Source organism: Callorhinchus milii, unplaced genomic scaffold (assembly GCF_018977255.1).
Source record: "Callorhinchus milii isolate IMCB2004 unplaced genomic scaffold, IMCB_Cmil_1.0 Scaffold5, whole genome shotgun sequence".
In the NCBI taxonomy this organism is placed as follows: domain Eukaryota; kingdom Metazoa; phylum Chordata; class Chondrichthyes; order Chimaeriformes; family Callorhinchidae; genus Callorhinchus; species Callorhinchus milii.
The window spans coordinates 18,363,665-18,380,582 of NW_024704746.1; the positions used below are offsets into that span (position 1 = coordinate 18,363,665).

A 16,918-nucleotide genomic window follows, 5' to 3' on the forward strand; every position below is an offset into this window, starting at 1 on the left:
CTGTTAACCCAAACTACCATAATTTGTTAAGATAAATGTTCCCTTATCTTCAACTTGATAGGTGTTCTGAATCCTTGAAACTAGAGTATTACTGAACACAGATAATCAGGGAAAAAACTGTTCTAAAGGTCGCTAAAGAAAAATCTATTCTTTTTAAAATTGGATTAATGTTTAAATTAATCTTCTTCAGATCTGATCATTTTATATTTGATAATATAACTGCACAGAATGCAATAGCCGAACCTTAGGAAGGATGGAATTTCCTGCGCCATCAGCTTCTTTCTTGCTGCACAAAGTAATTTCGCAGTGTAGAAAAACTAAAGGCATGCTGTAGATTGGTTTAAAGACAAAGCTGAACCGTTTGTTTTCCATCTCTTCTTGAGCTACTGGGAAATCCATCTTCCGAGTGCTGTAGAATTTCACAGAATCTTCCTTTGGACAAATGTTTTCGATAATGATGTAACTGGAATCAGCATCAGGGTCTGATGTTGGAGAAATTGAGCAAGACTGGATAACAAAACTGATTTCTGGATCAGACTTTGTTATGGAAACCTAAATCCATACAGGGGGAAAAATATTTAGTAAAGATCCCATTACATTTTATCAAGTGCTTTCAGATCATCATTCTAGGTGAAGAGCCCTATATAAGTACAAGTTCTATTTATCTATTCATACATGTATGCATGTAGAGGTCAAATTAATGACTAGAACAAGTTACTGGCAAAGGTAGTTGAGGCCATGATTCATGATTAAAAATAAGCAGCTTGATGCTATGATGGAAAGACTGTAGGTTGGGTATTCTGCAAGATTGAGATGAAATGGGCCAAAGGTCCTTCTTCAACCAAACCTCTCTTGTGAATCATCAATAACTTTAGTACAATGTTTTATCTGGTATCGAATCCGGAGGCAGTTATACAGCAGAAGAAAGATTCTTGATGCCGTGCATTCAAATATAGTTCACCAAGATGCTCTCATGGGACCACAGTTTTTTTTATATATTGCTTAAAGGTACATTACAATTTACGTTGTACTTCAAAGATGATCTCACAGCAACAAGCGATTATTGTGGATATCGGGCATTTAGGAAAATTACATTTAATTTAAAAAATGGTAAAGTGCACATTCTTTTTGTTGTGAATGGATTTGAGTGTAGTCTTTTTCTCATTTAATACTTGCAAATCAACAATTGACAAACAGCACCAGAGGTTCTGTAATGTTCTATAAATTAAGGAATATTTTCTCAACAGAATCATAAATATGTGGCATATGATTCCTAGAATTTATAAGCACAACAACAATCTGGTATAGAATTATGGTGGCTTTACCATGCTTAAAATAATGTCTTTGTCTTAGCCACACAGTTACTTGTAGTTATCATTCCCAACAGTTTTCTCCTATAAATCAAAGAAATATAAACCACAAACCACCCCTCTGTCCACTCTAGCACTTGGACCATTGGCAAAAATAAAATGCTTCGCTGAGCTAAAACCACATAATATTTCAGCTCACTTCCAACTTTGCCAAACTTCTTACCTCAACAAATAATGGTCGGTTTTCTGACACAGTGTGTACTCCTTGTGAGGCTGTGCGAAACAAATCTGTGGTATATAGATCCATGCTCAAAGTCGCATTGCTGCGTTGAGGCAAATTAGGGAAAGCAGCTTGCAAATGGATTTTAGGCCTTTTGTTAGGGTTGTCGTACGTGCAGTTGAACTATTAAACAGAAATGAAAGTATTGCTTTAGAATAACAACAGTAGTTATTTACATGTAATGTTTTTCTGTAAACTCTTACAGTGGGTAACAAAGTCACAAATAAGGATTACTAAACTGTTCTGCTGATCAAAAAAAGTCAATTAGAAGAAGTTTACAGAAGTTCAAAGTCCATTCAGAGCAGATTAATGTAAAGAATGGGCTACAAGGTGTTTTACCCCCTCCCCCTTAATATTCTGCCTAGATCACATGTATGATCACCATTACTGGAAGTGTGGTATAATTCCAGTTTTCATTATAGACAGGCTAGCTTCCTGCACATATGTACTGCGCACAGGAAGATGATCAATCAGCCACAACTATTCACATAAACATTTTCAGACCCAGAATCATGGTCTGTGACCTGAAAACCTAGAGAGGTGACTCATGGGCCTTATTTCTTACACAACCGCTATCATATGGGACTAATTTTAATTTTATGGGCCTAAAACACATGTTATAACAAAGTCGCCCTGTACTTAGGATCAACCTTTTTGTTTAAGATGCCGGTTATCCAAGTATCAATGTGTTTGTTTATCTGCCTTGGGCTCCAATTCAGAAGTAATCTGTGGGATTATGGACAAAACAATCTAATTGTGTGCATGTGTGAAGTTGCTAGGGATGCAATTAAATTGCTCTGCATTAGTCATGTAAATTAAAGTGTTTATCCTTTTGTACAATGTTGGAGTCAGAGAAAGAGATTAAGATTAAGTCGTAGAGGGAGAGAAAGGCAGAGTGAACGGGACTTCGAGAGAGAGTCAGAGAAGGAATGCAGAGAGAGAAAAGTGATCGGCAGCTGAGTGAGAGGGAGTTTGAGACAGAGACGGATGGGCTGACTGATACTAATGACAGTTTAACTCCTGACGGAATGCTTTTCTAGCTAATACTGTAGACAATTTGTATTTTGCGTGATGTCCAATTATCCACATTATTTGCTGATCCACATTGGAGCAAATTCGAATTTGTCTGGATAATCAGCTCTCTGATGTATAATTGAAAGACTGATGATCATTTCAATTTGCTTTATTATTTTTACACAATGATAATTAACTGGACATTCAGATAATTTTATTACAATTCACCACCAAGTAGAAAGTGGCTATTTAGGTGTTAATGTGGCAATTTGCAAACTTTGGTACATCGATGGATTAAAACTACTAGTTGAGCCAAGTAATGGAGAATGAATCTAATTAACTTAAATCACATCAACACTCATCGTTGAGTGTCTCAATCTCTAAAATACCAATTGACACCAGCAGGCTAAAGCTATTATGGAACACAATAAGGGATCATTATATTTACAAAATACACTGACTTACAGCTGAAAGGTTAATGTAATGTCAGTTCTTATTTGTAGGATTGCAAATTTGAAAGCCCACTACACTTGCAAAGTTAGGGAAAAGCATGCTCAACTCTCCTGACCCATTTATTTACACAAAATACTTTACAATGTAAATAAAGATAAGTAGTATGCATGTTACCAGAACAGTTTGGGGTCTGTTTCCATCTTCAAGCATGCCATTATCTCCTGATTCTCCATCTTCGTAATCTGTAGACCAGCCACTTCCCTCAGCAGGGTAGTCCAGTTGTACAACAATCTAATAGTGAGTACAAAACAAATTACAATTCTGCACCAACCTGTTTTTCCTATTTAATTTGCATAGTCATTCATATAAACATTCTAATTTAAATACTGTACCATAAGAATTTTAACAGTGAATTATTTTTCTTCCCAAGGAAAATAGTGTATAGGATAGCTCATTTATTTAGAGTGTATTAAAGTAACATTATATAACACCCACTAGCACTTATCAGTTAACAACGATCCCGTGACACGTAAATTGACGATCCCTTTTATTGAGAAACTAATTATGGCTAATGTGAAGTCGATGGCTGGCAAGGCCCCTAAATATCTCATAATCTAGAGCCATTTTGTACAATTTGACTGAGCCATTCAAATGAGGTAATCCTACATAACAGACTGATCACTTGCATTATTCTGAATCTGCTTTTGAATGGAAAATATCTCATGCCATTTTGTTAAACAATTCTCAGTTAACAATCATTTGAAAATCCATGAAGCAATATTCAACATATCAAAACAAAAGAATATTCTTCCCTTTCAGAACTTCAAATGATGTTTATATTCAGTGGGGAATGATGATGTATACACATTATTAAAAAACATTGTAAAAAATTCTGTTTTACTTACTGAATTCAGGTAAATAGTGGAACCATCTGTGAATGTATGCTTGCTAGTGTCACAGCTTGTGAGTGAGGATTCCAAAATGTAATGGGTAGTGTTTTCCTTTGCTTTGCATTTAGGATCCAAGAGAGAAACCTGTGTCACTGTAGAAGTATCCATCTGCAGGGGAGAAATAAATACTAAAACATGCAATCTTCTTACAGGGTGCTGAACGTAGGGTTAGTTATTTTGGCCCGCATAAATATGTTCACATTATGAACACACTGATCTCTTTCATTCTTGTCAGCACCTAACAAAACAACTACATTTTAATTCTTGCTGTGCTGGCAACAGAAGTCTTGGGAGTGAAATCCCTCTTGCTCTTAAGTGTAGTAACTTTGATATATGCTTCAATTGACGAACATGCACAACGAGTGACAAAAAAAAAGGTTGCTTTCTGCACATAACGCACAGGAAATTGTATCAGAGGCAAATTGATAACCAGTTTTTCAATGAAATCCATTTTTTGCACTTTGCTTCTAATATGGCTGCTGAAATATTGTTTCCAGATGGCCTGATTAAACAAGGTCCTGTATAATCAGAATTAAATGTGGTTTTTCTTGAACTGCATTTAAACCTTTTGGTAACAAACATGTAGACTTCCTGTTTGTTTGTCAGCACATTACAAAATCAAATACCTAAGCAGTTACAAACAGTGAGCTCATGTCCCGATCCAGATCTTCAATCTGTGCTTCTTTGACTAGGGCACAAGATGAAATCATCCTCCAGATGCAAGTGTTCCATTGGGTGGGTAGAGTGGGAAGAATAATGTAGTCTGACATGCCCTACTCAAATCTCAACTGCTTCAAATTATTCAAGGAGTCTCACTGATTGTAGAGAAGCCTATGTCCCATACTGCTTTTGCCCAACACTTGGGAAAAAAACTATACATTACAAGAAAATGTAAGGTAGAAAATACAGGAGAGTATGGAAAGCTTTTTTTAAATTTTTTTTAAATAAAGGTAAGAATCTTGAAGCTGATCTGTTGGGAGATAGGGAACCAATGAAACCTGGTAATGATGGGTGTAATGAACATGCAAAGTTTCATGTAGGCAAGGATGCGAATAAAAAACTTTTGGAAGAACTGGAGTTTGTGGATAGTGGCTGATGAGGAAGGCATTTGAAAAGTTGAGTCCGGAGGGGATGAAGGGATGGATGAGGGTTTTGGCAGCATGATATAGAATGGAAACGGGCAGAAAAGTTGAAGAAAAGTGGTCCTGGTCAAGGACCAGATGTGAGGATGGAAAGATAACTGAGGCTTGAACCAAAATTGCATTCAGTGAGTTGGGAAGAGAGAAATCAGGAAGATTGGGCAAGTTGGAGCCAGAGGAAAGGTGTGGCCAAGAGCCGAGAAGGATGGCTTCCAACTCGTCCATCTTTATCTGAAGAAAGTTGAGGCTTATCCAGGACTTGATGTGTGAGCAACAGATGTTCAGCACATCACTGGACCTGACATCAAGGGTAGAAGTACAGATGTAGATTTGGGTGTCATCTACAGACATGAGGAAACCGACTCCATGCGGATGCGGCCCTCAAAGGAAAACAAGTAGATGCAGATGACTATCTCGGGGTGAGAAGAGAAGCCATTGGGGGAAACAAACCTGCAAACTGTCTTTTTCAACTGCGACTATCATTCTATGATCCTCACATCGCAGAGACAGTACCACGTTATCGATGGCCTGAACCTCCTCTGGTTCAGCTAGTCCTTTCTTCATCAATTTTTCAAGAGGTCCGTCCCAGGGCCTTTGTGGCATTTCATGGATTGTGTCTCCCTTGTCATAATCTTCTCCAAAGGGAAATCGAAATCGAAATGAGTCTGAAATTTGAGGTAACTTTTGTTCAGGAAACATTTGTCCAGGAAATTGAAGAGGCTCTCTGAGAATTTCAAACTCTGGAGGAAAAAATGACTTTGCCTCATCTTGTTGAACTGTTGAGAAAAAGAACAATGGTTTTTAAATCCTTTTTAATTAAATATTTTTATTTTTAATACTTAATTCCCAAACAATAAAATAACTGAAGACCATGAAAAACCCAAATATTGTTTGAAATTTAAGTATGTTCACTTTTTATAAAGGAGAAATTCATTCTTATTGCACTTTTAGCAATCTGTGTTATGTCAAATAGATTTGAAACAAGTGTAATGTTTGTATTTCTTTTTGAAAAATGGAGGTGCTCTCACAGGTCAGAGGCTCGAAATGATTCACAATGATAGCGGTAACATCATTATCTTAAAATTTTAATGTGTAGAATTTTCAAACTTCGTATACCATACTTTCTATTAAAAGTTTTCCTTATTATTTTATCAACCTTGAAGGAGAACCCTTTAATGGGGGAAAAGTACAATTTAAGATCTTAACATGGTATAGCGTTTCACCCTTAAATCACTACAAAATGATCCATTTGTAGATGAACAAGGTGATATATGTACAATATATATCAGCAATGAATACCACGAAACTTGGCAGGAAGGTGAAAGAGGGATAGACTCCACAACCTACAATGGGGGTGCAGAAGCCAATTGCAGTTTTATTACTCTATCACATATATAGCTTTGGATTTCCACTGCAACAGACTAGGAAAAGCAGCAGGAGGGGAAGGGGGCAGGCTGCCTTGCGGGACTTTAAATTGCTGGACAGTCATAGTATAATTACTTCATTCACTTTTCAATTACCACTCTGCAGGATTTTTTTTCTCTCTCAAACTCCTGCACCTCCCCCGCTCCTCAACCACTAACATGTGCATACAATATTTTTTTGGAAGGTCAACAAGGTGTAATTTGACACATTCAACCTGCACTTCACAGAAACCGAATAACAAACTGGATTGCCTGTTAGGTAAAGAAAAAGATTACCGCACAGGAAATTTTATTCAAAGTGCCTTGCTCAGGTGTATGCCAGATTGAGCCTGTGGAAACAGGCCAAATATTGTGTTGTCCCGTTTGATTCCACTCTGGCAACGTGGTCTGCTGTAGTGATTAACAATGTGGTTTCGGCATTTCAACGAAATGCCTGTTTTATCAATGTGGTTAGGTGAGGTGCTATGTAAAAGCTTGCCTCTTCCTGAGGAAAATTTAAAGAGTGAGTCACTACTTCACCACAAGTTGCTAACAAAACCATGTTTGCAACTCTTCCCTCCACAGGCTGCAGATAATCCAGAACTCTACAGTCCGTGTCCTCTCCCACACCAAACTCCATGACCCCATCTACCCCATTCTCGCCCGACTCCACTGGCTCCCTATCCTTCAGAGGATCCAGTTCAAGATCGTGGTCCTCACATACAAAGCCCTCCATGGCCTCACCCCACCTTACCTCTGCGACCTCCTAACCCCCTACCAACTGCTCAGCCGGCTCCGGCCTGCTCCACATCCCCCGACCCATCCGCCCCACCATTGGCGGGAGAGCCTTCATCCACTCTGCCCCCAACCTCCGGAATTCCATCCCTCAATCACTCCGCCTCATCCCCTCCGTAGCCTCCTTCAAGTCCTGCCTCAAAACCCTCCTCTTCGACCATGCCATCGGTCAACCCCTTCCCCTCCCAGCCCGGGTCTGAAATGCTGTACACTGTCCAGTGCCTTGGGACATCCTCCCAACATGAAAGGCGCTATACAAATGTAATCTTGTTGTTTTGTGTATTACACTGTTATTGCTACTAAGACATCCCATTCTTGCAATCTATTCATTTGCAATGACTAAACTTACCAGATTCTTGAAGTCTTAAATGAATTTGGTTTGCAACACCAACTTTTGTATAGGAAGTGATACGACTGTGACTACGTTCTTGTGCCCAGCTTATAAGATCAATGTAGTTGGACTTCAGATTTCGCAATACTTCTTTCTTCACAGTCATCAAGCCTTCCATCTCCCGATTGATTTTGATGTTGATGCTGTCAGAGGCCTGGATGTGATGGAAATAAATTGACACAAATAAGCTATTTACTTTCTTTCTGGCTGTTGCTTTTATTGGGAATCCCAACAGACTGACGTCAGGGTCCTACCATCTCCCTGTCTCTGTCACCTTCTCCTATCCCACTCTTCTGCTCAACCCTCTGCTCAACTAACTGCTGTATATCCCCCTCCATACCACCATTGGTGGCTCAGCCTTGATCAACTAATTCCCTATCCTCTGGAACTGCGGCTGCCCACCCCCACTCTCTCTGTCTTTAAATCCCACCAAAAACTTACTTCTAAGATCATCTTCCCCTTACCCCCATCTTCGGTGTCCAATCCTGCCTTGCTAGTAGTAGTATCCTACTTAAAGGCTCTGTTTTTGTTGTTGGTGGTGGTCTTGTTGTTGAGAGTGTGGGGAAAAGGCAGTAGAATGGGACCAAATGAATTGTTCTTTTAGAGAGCGAGCACAGGCATAACGGGACAAATGGCTTCCTTTTGTGCTACAAATTTTTATTGCTCAATTATAGAATTTGCTATCTTTTGTCATAGAACTAATCTAATTCATAAATAATTTGATAAAGCAAAGATATTTTATTTATGTTTAGAATAGTTTTTGAAATTACTTACATAATTTAGTTGCTTATCTTCAAATAAAAAAAACACATGTACAAGCAATTTTGCATCTGGATGTCCATTTAAGAAAATAAATTGAGGGCAAGAGAAGGTTAATTAATCTTAACTAGTTTGTTTCTCATAATGTATTACAGCTCGAGGCAGCTATTATCTATTGTCACATCTCCCTAACAAAACCTATACTCCCAACTGTCAGAACCATGCTTCAGATGTTATCTGCAACTTCCTGCATCAGAAATCCATCAGTTTCTTTACTGAGACAACTTTGTGATACAAATCTTACCCCAATCTAAGCTGCTGGCTCAAAACAGAATTTCTTACATGATGAATGCTGATTAAACTAGTGCAAAATACATTAATCTATCATGAAAACGTACTTTCCCCATTTGTACATTTCCGCTAATGTTTACCACAATGAACGTAAATTAATGGCTGGTATGATGGTGTGTGTTTACAGCATTGTAACTCAATATCACATAAGCTCATATTGGTTCCTAATCAGAACTTTGCAGAGTAGAAAGTGCTGTGGTGGTTGTTTCAAGAAAGATATTATCAGAGGGTAGAAATGGTACTCAACCTTTCTTGAAGGTTGGCTAGAGAAGAGGGATTTTGTGGGAGCATGCTGTCCATCAACTCTTAATTCCATCTCAAGCAGGTGGAATTAAGGACCATATATAACTTTCAAGAACTAACTACCATGATGAAAACCACAATTTTTACAACCAATTTAACAAATGAACAGCCTCAAATTCATATTGTGTTTGTTCATGGATACAAATCATGCAAAGAGCTATGGGACCTGTGGTGCATTTTGTCCCTGTTTCTCGATTAGATGCTGCACATTTTTGGAATTTGGTAGAATAAATTGACCATTTAGTAATGCTTTTTTTATTAGCCCCACTTCGACAAATAATTTGTATATTTACCTGAACCTCCAAAGATATTTTTTACAATAGCTTTAAAAGCTACAATAATTATACAGTGTAGTGCTTGTGTGTACATTGGGGGTGGGGGGAATGAGAAGGGTATAAATTATTACTTCTCAACCACAATTCAATACACACAAAAAATCTCCCGAGTCTAAATAATTGACCCAAATTAGTAATATTCAGTAAAATAAACTCTTTCTCTCAAAGAAAAGCCACATGGAACAGATGCATTTATGGTTTGTTTAGCAGTCTGACCATTCTGAGCAGAATGACACACGATATAAATTTCATGCTTCAAATAATGTTTTTCATTGAAATGCATGATCATTTCACAGGCATAATGCAGTGTATCTTTACTAAATTCCCCATTTGTTCCTCATTTTGTTTGCCCTTATTGTGACCAAAATTTAATCCTTTCCCACTGAAAATTCCCACGGATTCATCAATCCGCTCAGACATCCACTGTGGTTGTATTGTTTTCATGAGCACCACAATCACGGTTAATTATTCAATTTCTCCTTCAGGATTTCTAAAGCGTTACACCCTCATACTTCACCTATAAATGTTCATTCACTTCCCCTTTTGATGAGACGTTGATCTCTCCTTTCTTCAGTGTCAAATTATTAGGTTTACTATAGATTCCTCTTTGTAATTGTGATTAACTTATTCATTTCATGTTTCTTTTCTAATAAGTTTGACAATCATTTAATGTAATGCTTCTTTATGTTTATTTCAGCTGTTAATGTTTTTAAAACTTTCGTTCATGATCCAATATCTCATTCAGGTAGAATTACCTCTCTGTTTCCTCCGTTTAGATTCATTGTTAAAGAAAGGTCAAATTTCAACATATGTTTGTAATAAGAATAGTTGAATTTATCACCTAAAATCAAGTTGCCCAATTTCCCCTTCTGCATGACATTGATTTCATGCTGTGGACAGACAGCTGAACAAATACTGGTTTCAGAAGTGCATTGTCATGACTGGCACAGTCCCATTCCAATTCTCGGAGGCATTTAACTCGTGTTGCTGCATTCTTCATTCTTCCCACACCATGTCAAGTAATCAAACTGTGGGAACACTATACTGCTAAATTTGTTTAAAAGCAAAATTATGGCACTATATCTTCACACGCAGATAAGAAGCTCTATTTTGATAAATAACTTTTTAAAGAGACCTGACACGATTTCACAATCCAGTTAACCAAAAAATAATTTAGTTGTTAGGAAACTTGGCTTTCTTCCCAATAAAAAGGTTGACAGTTGCCTTTCTGGCATGCAGCACGGCAACAGGTGTCTCTAACACTGGCAAGTAATTTTTTAAAAAAAGTGAAAACCTACATATTGGATTTTATCAGTTGTTTAGAAAAGGAGTCATAAAATAATTAGATTCAATGGTTTTAAACAAACCAGGATTTTTTGAATGCTCTTGACTACATCAAGAATGAAGAAATCCATGACTTGACAAGACAAAAATAAATCTGTAAGAACTTTTCTTCAGCTGCTGTGTTCGAAGAAACAATTTCCTTTTGGTTTACATACTGTTGGGTTAAGTGTGAAACTACTATATAGAGCTGTATAAACAGGAGGTTTAGAACAAATCTCCGCAATTTACGAGTCAGAACAGAATAGTCCTGAAAATTAGATTTTCTGACATGTCCAAAATAAATTCTAGGCATGTGAGGTAATCCTCAACAAAAGGTATTGATGACACATTTATACTTTGGTATCCAGCAATTAAATAATCACCTTGCAATCAAGTTTCATTTATCAAATCTAATGAGTGGTGTTTTCTATTCAAAATTCATTGCATTTAGAGATTTGAATATGTATTCCAGTTTTGATTTTTTGTATTCATACAATTCTTCTAGGTAGGGAAGCTTCAGATAAACTCCCTAGTCAATGCAAATCATTTTTCAGCTGCATCAGGGGAATAGTTTCAACAAAATACTCCATCTAGACTTTTTTCCCTTTTTAAATCAATCAAGATATGAATAATAATTTAGGACATTCCATAACTGCTGGAACTTATTCAAAATGGAAACTTTCTTTTTATCTTTTGCAGCATGGGGCTCCACAACTTTCCCAAATCTGAAAGAGGCCCTTAGCTCTAGATAAAATAACAAAGCTAAGAAAAGGATGGAAACATGTATCAACAAGAAAAGCATTAACTTTACCCCTGAGAGCAAACCTAGATAAGCTGTAATTTTTTTTTGAAAATGTAGAACTCAAAAGCCCAAGGGAACCAATGCACATTGCTGGTACTATACTCCAGGTTTCACATTACACTCTTCAATTATCCAGTTTGATGTTGTGAAAAATACCATGGCTTTGCAAGAATTAACTTAATTTGTGGTTTAAAGCACATCATCACCCAAATATTACTGAGTTTCTTTCAAGTAACTCTTGAATGTCACAGAAAAGATAGAAAATCGTATTTTGCTGGTCCAAAGTAGATTTTTCTTTACACATCTATTTTCGTTTTTAGAACTGTTTGGAAGATTACATTTTTAAAGTTTTTTTTGTTAACACGACAAACTTGCGTATATACTTTCATGTAGGCTAATGTTTGAGAGCACTTCACAAAGATCGGTTGCTGAGCAAGGCAGGAAGTGAGGAGGTAAGGGAAAGGTTAAAGATATAGGTTTTTAGGTGGGATTTAAGAACAGATAAGATTGGGGTAGAGGAAGGCAGTTCCAGACATTCGGGACATAGTAAACGATTGTTCAGCCATGGCTGACAGTTGTGGATCTCCCTCCTTCCCTCCTGCTTGCCTGTATCTGTAGCTTGGTTCGTTGGTAGCACTCTCACCTCCTTGTCAAGTTTTGGATTCAAGCCCATCTGTTCTTTGAGCACACCATCTAGGCTGGCACTCCAACACAGTGCTGGGACTGTTTTGAGGTATCATCTTTTGGATGAGATGTTAAACCAAGGTCCCATCTGCCTCTTCAGATGGATATTAAAAATTCTATTGGTACTATTTTAAAACAGAAGCGAGTTTCTCCTTATATCCATCAGATAAATTGGTCGTTCACTTCATGGTTGTTCGTGGGATACTGCTGTGTGCAAATTGGTTGCCATATTTACCTACAAATATATAGTTGCTACACTTTATAGTCAAATCCTGTGAAGCACTTTGAAATGTCTCGATGAGGTGCTACATCAAATGCAAGGATTATAAATCCAATCTAAAAACCAAAGTCTTCTACGTCTATGGTGACCTTCCCCTCTCCCCTTCAATACTTGGCATCCAAAATCATCTCTGATGTGCTCTTGAGATATTTTCCTCCCTAAAGGGCACTATATGAACATAAGTTGTTTGTTATTTTTAGCTTGGTCTCTAGTTTGAAGTCATCAATCTACAACATTTAAAATTCAAATACTTACTACTACTTCCAGCTTTCCATAAATGTCACGTGAGTTGATTACCCAATTGACGGCCTTCTCACATTTGAGGACAAGCAAAATATTTTTGTGAAGACTGGAGGCTGCTTCCAATGGTCGTATGTCAACAATTATATCCATCTTGAAAACCCTGCTATGGAACAATTTAAGGCAAAGTAAAGTGCATGCCAGAAACATTTGACTAAACCTGAACTTCTTCCAACAAAACGTGTCTCTAGTGTCTGGCCAGATGATTAAAAAGTTGGATTTAAGCCCAGACAATAGTACATGTGCAAACAGGCTACTACTCCATATACATTATAAGATGATTCACAACAGTTTAATCAAAATAACACTACACATTTTTGCTAGTGGCTGTTGAAAGGAAAGGTTTTGTTAAGGTGGAATTTGATCACGAACAAAAGTGCATTTCTGCTTTTTACTATCGCGTATGAATAGTTTCAAATTTGCTTCCTAATAACCCATTCCAGCTTTGATTACCCTATGAATAGAGAAATACTTGTTAGGATCTGTTCTCAACCTGGGCTTCATAAATTACTTAACACACTGCCTTCGGCATATCTGAAAGCATTTGTTTTAGGCTTACTTTCTCAATTCCCTATTTCAATGTACAATATAATAGAAAATGCTACAAACATGCATATACATAACAACAACAACAAAATTACATTTGTATCGCGCCTTTCACGTCAGGAGGACGTACTATTTTTCAGGAACTTTTTTCTAAAATTCTTGAATATGATAAACATATACCTCAATTTAGAAAAAAAATGGTCTAAAATGAATATTTATAATTTCTCATGGTTAATAGATAACCTTTCAGAAGCTTTAAGGTTTTTCAGGACTTGCACAAACAGTATTTTATGATCCGTATAATTATCTGTATAATCTTCCTTGAAAATTAACTTTACATGTAAATTTCTCTTTGATACAAATTTCAAAAAGATTAAAACTAAGCTGAAAAGGGGGCTTTTTGGGGAGGAGGGTGTTAACTTCTAAATGTTTAAGAAAATTATTCTATCTTAAATGGAAACAATGAAGTTATCTGCATCATAAACTGTATACTGAAGTTGAATGTAATTCCAAGAATTGTGCAATACAAAACATAGCTTCCCTGTTAAATAATGGTCACTCGAGAGTTGTCTGGGACTATAGTATGTTGGTTCTGTCCAACTAATAAAAATTTAACCAAGACTAGACGCACATAGTTTACAAAACCTGGTTTAAGACATGCCAAAAATGTTAAGTGATTTTACAAATATGTTTAAGTGATGACACAATAGGTTGCAATATTTCATTTCAATTTTAAAATAATCGTGCATTTGAAGGATTAATTCATTGACTTATTTTTCAGTGTCGCACAGCACGGAATGTTTTAAATAGAAAAATAATTGATCTTTTTTTGCTAAATTTCTAGTTTTATGCAGTATCACCAGCTACCTGCACCACACCTTGTCCATGATTATTTGTTGACATTTTAAAAGAGTATTAAGTGGCATTGCATACAGTTTGTTGAATCATCAGAAAATAAACAAATTGAAATTTATCATGTACCTATAAGGACTAGAGGTGGAAGATTCAAGTTGAACTATATGAATTTCCTTTTCTTCTCCTGGATTGGATAGCACACAACCTTCTGCCAATTGCGTCTGAAGATATGCTGCAAGATAATTCTGTGACAAAAAGTTCTTCTCTATGATGCATGTTGGTGGCAACAAGTGATCTGAGAAAAGGAAAGGGGGTAATTTGTATCTGAAATAAAATTTCAAAAAGTCTCATTTACTGAAAGCTTGGAACACTAAATACATCAATTGCACAGCTGCATTTACCCACCTTCACCCACTTTGATGTAGATGTTATTAGCCTTGTTTAGTTCAGTGAATGAGGTCACTGATCCATATTTTTTCAAGGTCCATTGTAGCAGATGTTTGCTGCCTTGGGGCAGAACTTCCTCCTTCAATGGAGTTGACATAGTAAAGTTTCTTGTTGGAAAGCGAATACTTGAATTTTTTGATACCTGAGGGAACGAGAAATAAAAAAGGTGAAACAGTTGCTAACCCAGGTTCAGTGTGTGGGCGTGTGTGAGACAGTAAGTGAGGAAAACCCATTTCAATATATGAAATCATATTGCTGCATTTATTTATCTTTACATTGAGTGACAATAAATATTCAATATTCCAAATGTATGTGATAAAACTATTAATCAGATACTAAATAAATTATAGTAACCTTTGAACTTTAAGGCTCGTCACAAATCAGAGTTCCAAATTTTAAAATAATCTGGTTATTTTTACATTGAATTTATTCGCATTGAATTTTTCATCAATAAGTAAGATAGCAAAGGCAGAAAATGAAGCACTTTTCTACACTGTTAATCCAGTACTATCATGTCTCGTGTTGAGGTTGACAAAGCACTCATTAGTTAGCAAAGTTATTGTGTACTGGTCCCTCAATTACCAGAAAAAAGCTTCTTGGAGCACAAGTTGTTTCTCCAGCAAGCAATCAAATGTGAATCATGCTGATTTGCAAGACCTCAACTTCGAAGTTGGAGGCAAGGATTGTTTTTGATACTCAGCATGACTTACATGGAGTTCCCTGCAGGAGATGCAGTTTATGCCATAACGGCATTTTCCTAGCGACAAGGCCACAGTTTTCTGAGAACCTTTTTTGTCAACCACAGATTAGATGCACTGTTTTCCAAAAGAGCAAGGCTTATCCAGCACAATGTCTCCCTTCATTCATCTACCATATGTACACATAACGTTTGGCTGAAACTACTAAAACAAAATCACTAATGCAAACGTGAAAGCAGTCCAGAAATATAAACAACTGTACAATAGTGAATGAGTGGAATACAACTCTTACTGACACCAAAATCTAGTATAGATTAAAAATTGGCAGTCAGATCCTCGACCACAGCAACTGGCCTTACTGGAATAATTCCAGTACGTTTCATGTCCCAGTGATAAACAACACGTGTCCAACAAGCTACGTCTTAATGCACCTACATCTGGTCTAGACAGAGTCTGCTTGAAATCCTTCTTTTCCCTTGCTACTTTTAACAATCTGGTTATCTGAGAAAAACAGCAACCTAGCTTGCGGGTGATAGAGAAGAAATTTCTCAACAGGATTTATTTTTACTATTTTTTCTATTACTTTAACAAGTACTTCTCCATGCCCAGTTACTCTAAGCATTTTGCTACTTGAAGCTCCCCCTTCTAGATTCCTTCTTTACACATAGTCTTGTAGCTCAGTGGTTAGAACACTTGCCTTGAAAGCGAGAGACCTAGGTTCGATTCTCAGAACAGCGAAACATTGGGCAAGTTTCCTTATTCCACACGCCTGATAATAATTGCTCAAGAAAAAACAATAATAAATTGTTCACTTCAATTCACCGTTTGTGCGACACTGCTGTGAGCAATTGGCTGCCACATTTCGCCCACAAATATAGTCAATTCACTTTACAGTCTATTCTGTGAAGCACTTTGAGACGTCTAGAAGACCTGAAAAGCGCTCTATCAAATGCAAAGATTATTATAGTCCACTCTTTTATGGTTTTTTCAAAGGTTTACCGAAATATACAGTTTAAATCTAACACAGATGGATTGGTGTCCAACACTTTCTTCATTAATGCCAAAACATTGTAAAGTGGAGGCAACCTTTGGACACTATTGTTAGGAAATCTGTCTGTGTTAGTGTGAGGGCAATAAAAAAAATAAGTGCAAGGTTCAGCATAGTGCAATGTAAAATAAATAAATCATAGTTAAGATATTTTACATTATCATATGGCCATAACCACAGAATTGCAGGGCCATGCAATATCTGTGATATAGTCAATCAATACCATTCTAGGTAAGGTCATAGCTTCAGTTGAATTTTTGAGCTTTCAATTAATGATCAGTTAGGAGGATAGTTAAGAGCGGATTCTGGTCTGATCTTCTGGAGAGCCTAGACAACGATCTTTCTGTAAGTCAGTAAATCTAACTGTTGCATACCTAAAGGTTTTTTAAAAAAATGTTAATTTCTTCAGAATTCAGTTGTCTTATTTGATCAATCAATGCTAATTTTCCAAA

The 16,918-nt window shown here is 36.9% G+C and overlaps 1 protein-coding gene across 3 annotated transcripts in view; it reads right to left on the minus strand.

Annotated features, from left to right (window-relative positions):
* tgfbr3 (transforming growth factor, beta receptor III) overlaps positions 1-16,918 on the minus strand; it is a 60,551-nt gene that overhangs the window by 9,861 nt on the left and 33,772 nt on the right. For 2 of the 3 annotated variants that reach the window (XM_007887166.2, XM_007887165.2), the window contains exons 5-13: positions 14,679-14,862; positions 14,400-14,568; positions 12,828-12,978; positions 7,694-7,889; positions 5,597-5,922; positions 3,963-4,115; positions 3,232-3,348; positions 1,534-1,713; positions 244-552 (exon numbers count right to left, since the gene is read on the minus strand). In XM_007887166.2, coding sequence (XP_007885357.1) covers positions 244-552; positions 1,534-1,713; positions 3,232-3,348; positions 3,963-4,115; positions 5,597-5,922; positions 7,694-7,889; positions 12,828-12,978; positions 14,400-14,568; positions 14,679-14,862 — 1,785 coding nt within the window. The remainder of the gene's footprint in view (positions 1-243; positions 553-1,533; positions 1,714-3,231; positions 3,349-3,962; positions 4,116-5,596; positions 5,923-7,693; positions 7,890-12,827; positions 12,979-14,399; positions 14,569-14,678; positions 14,863-16,918) is intronic. The other variant, XM_007887167.2, reaches the window with a different exon arrangement.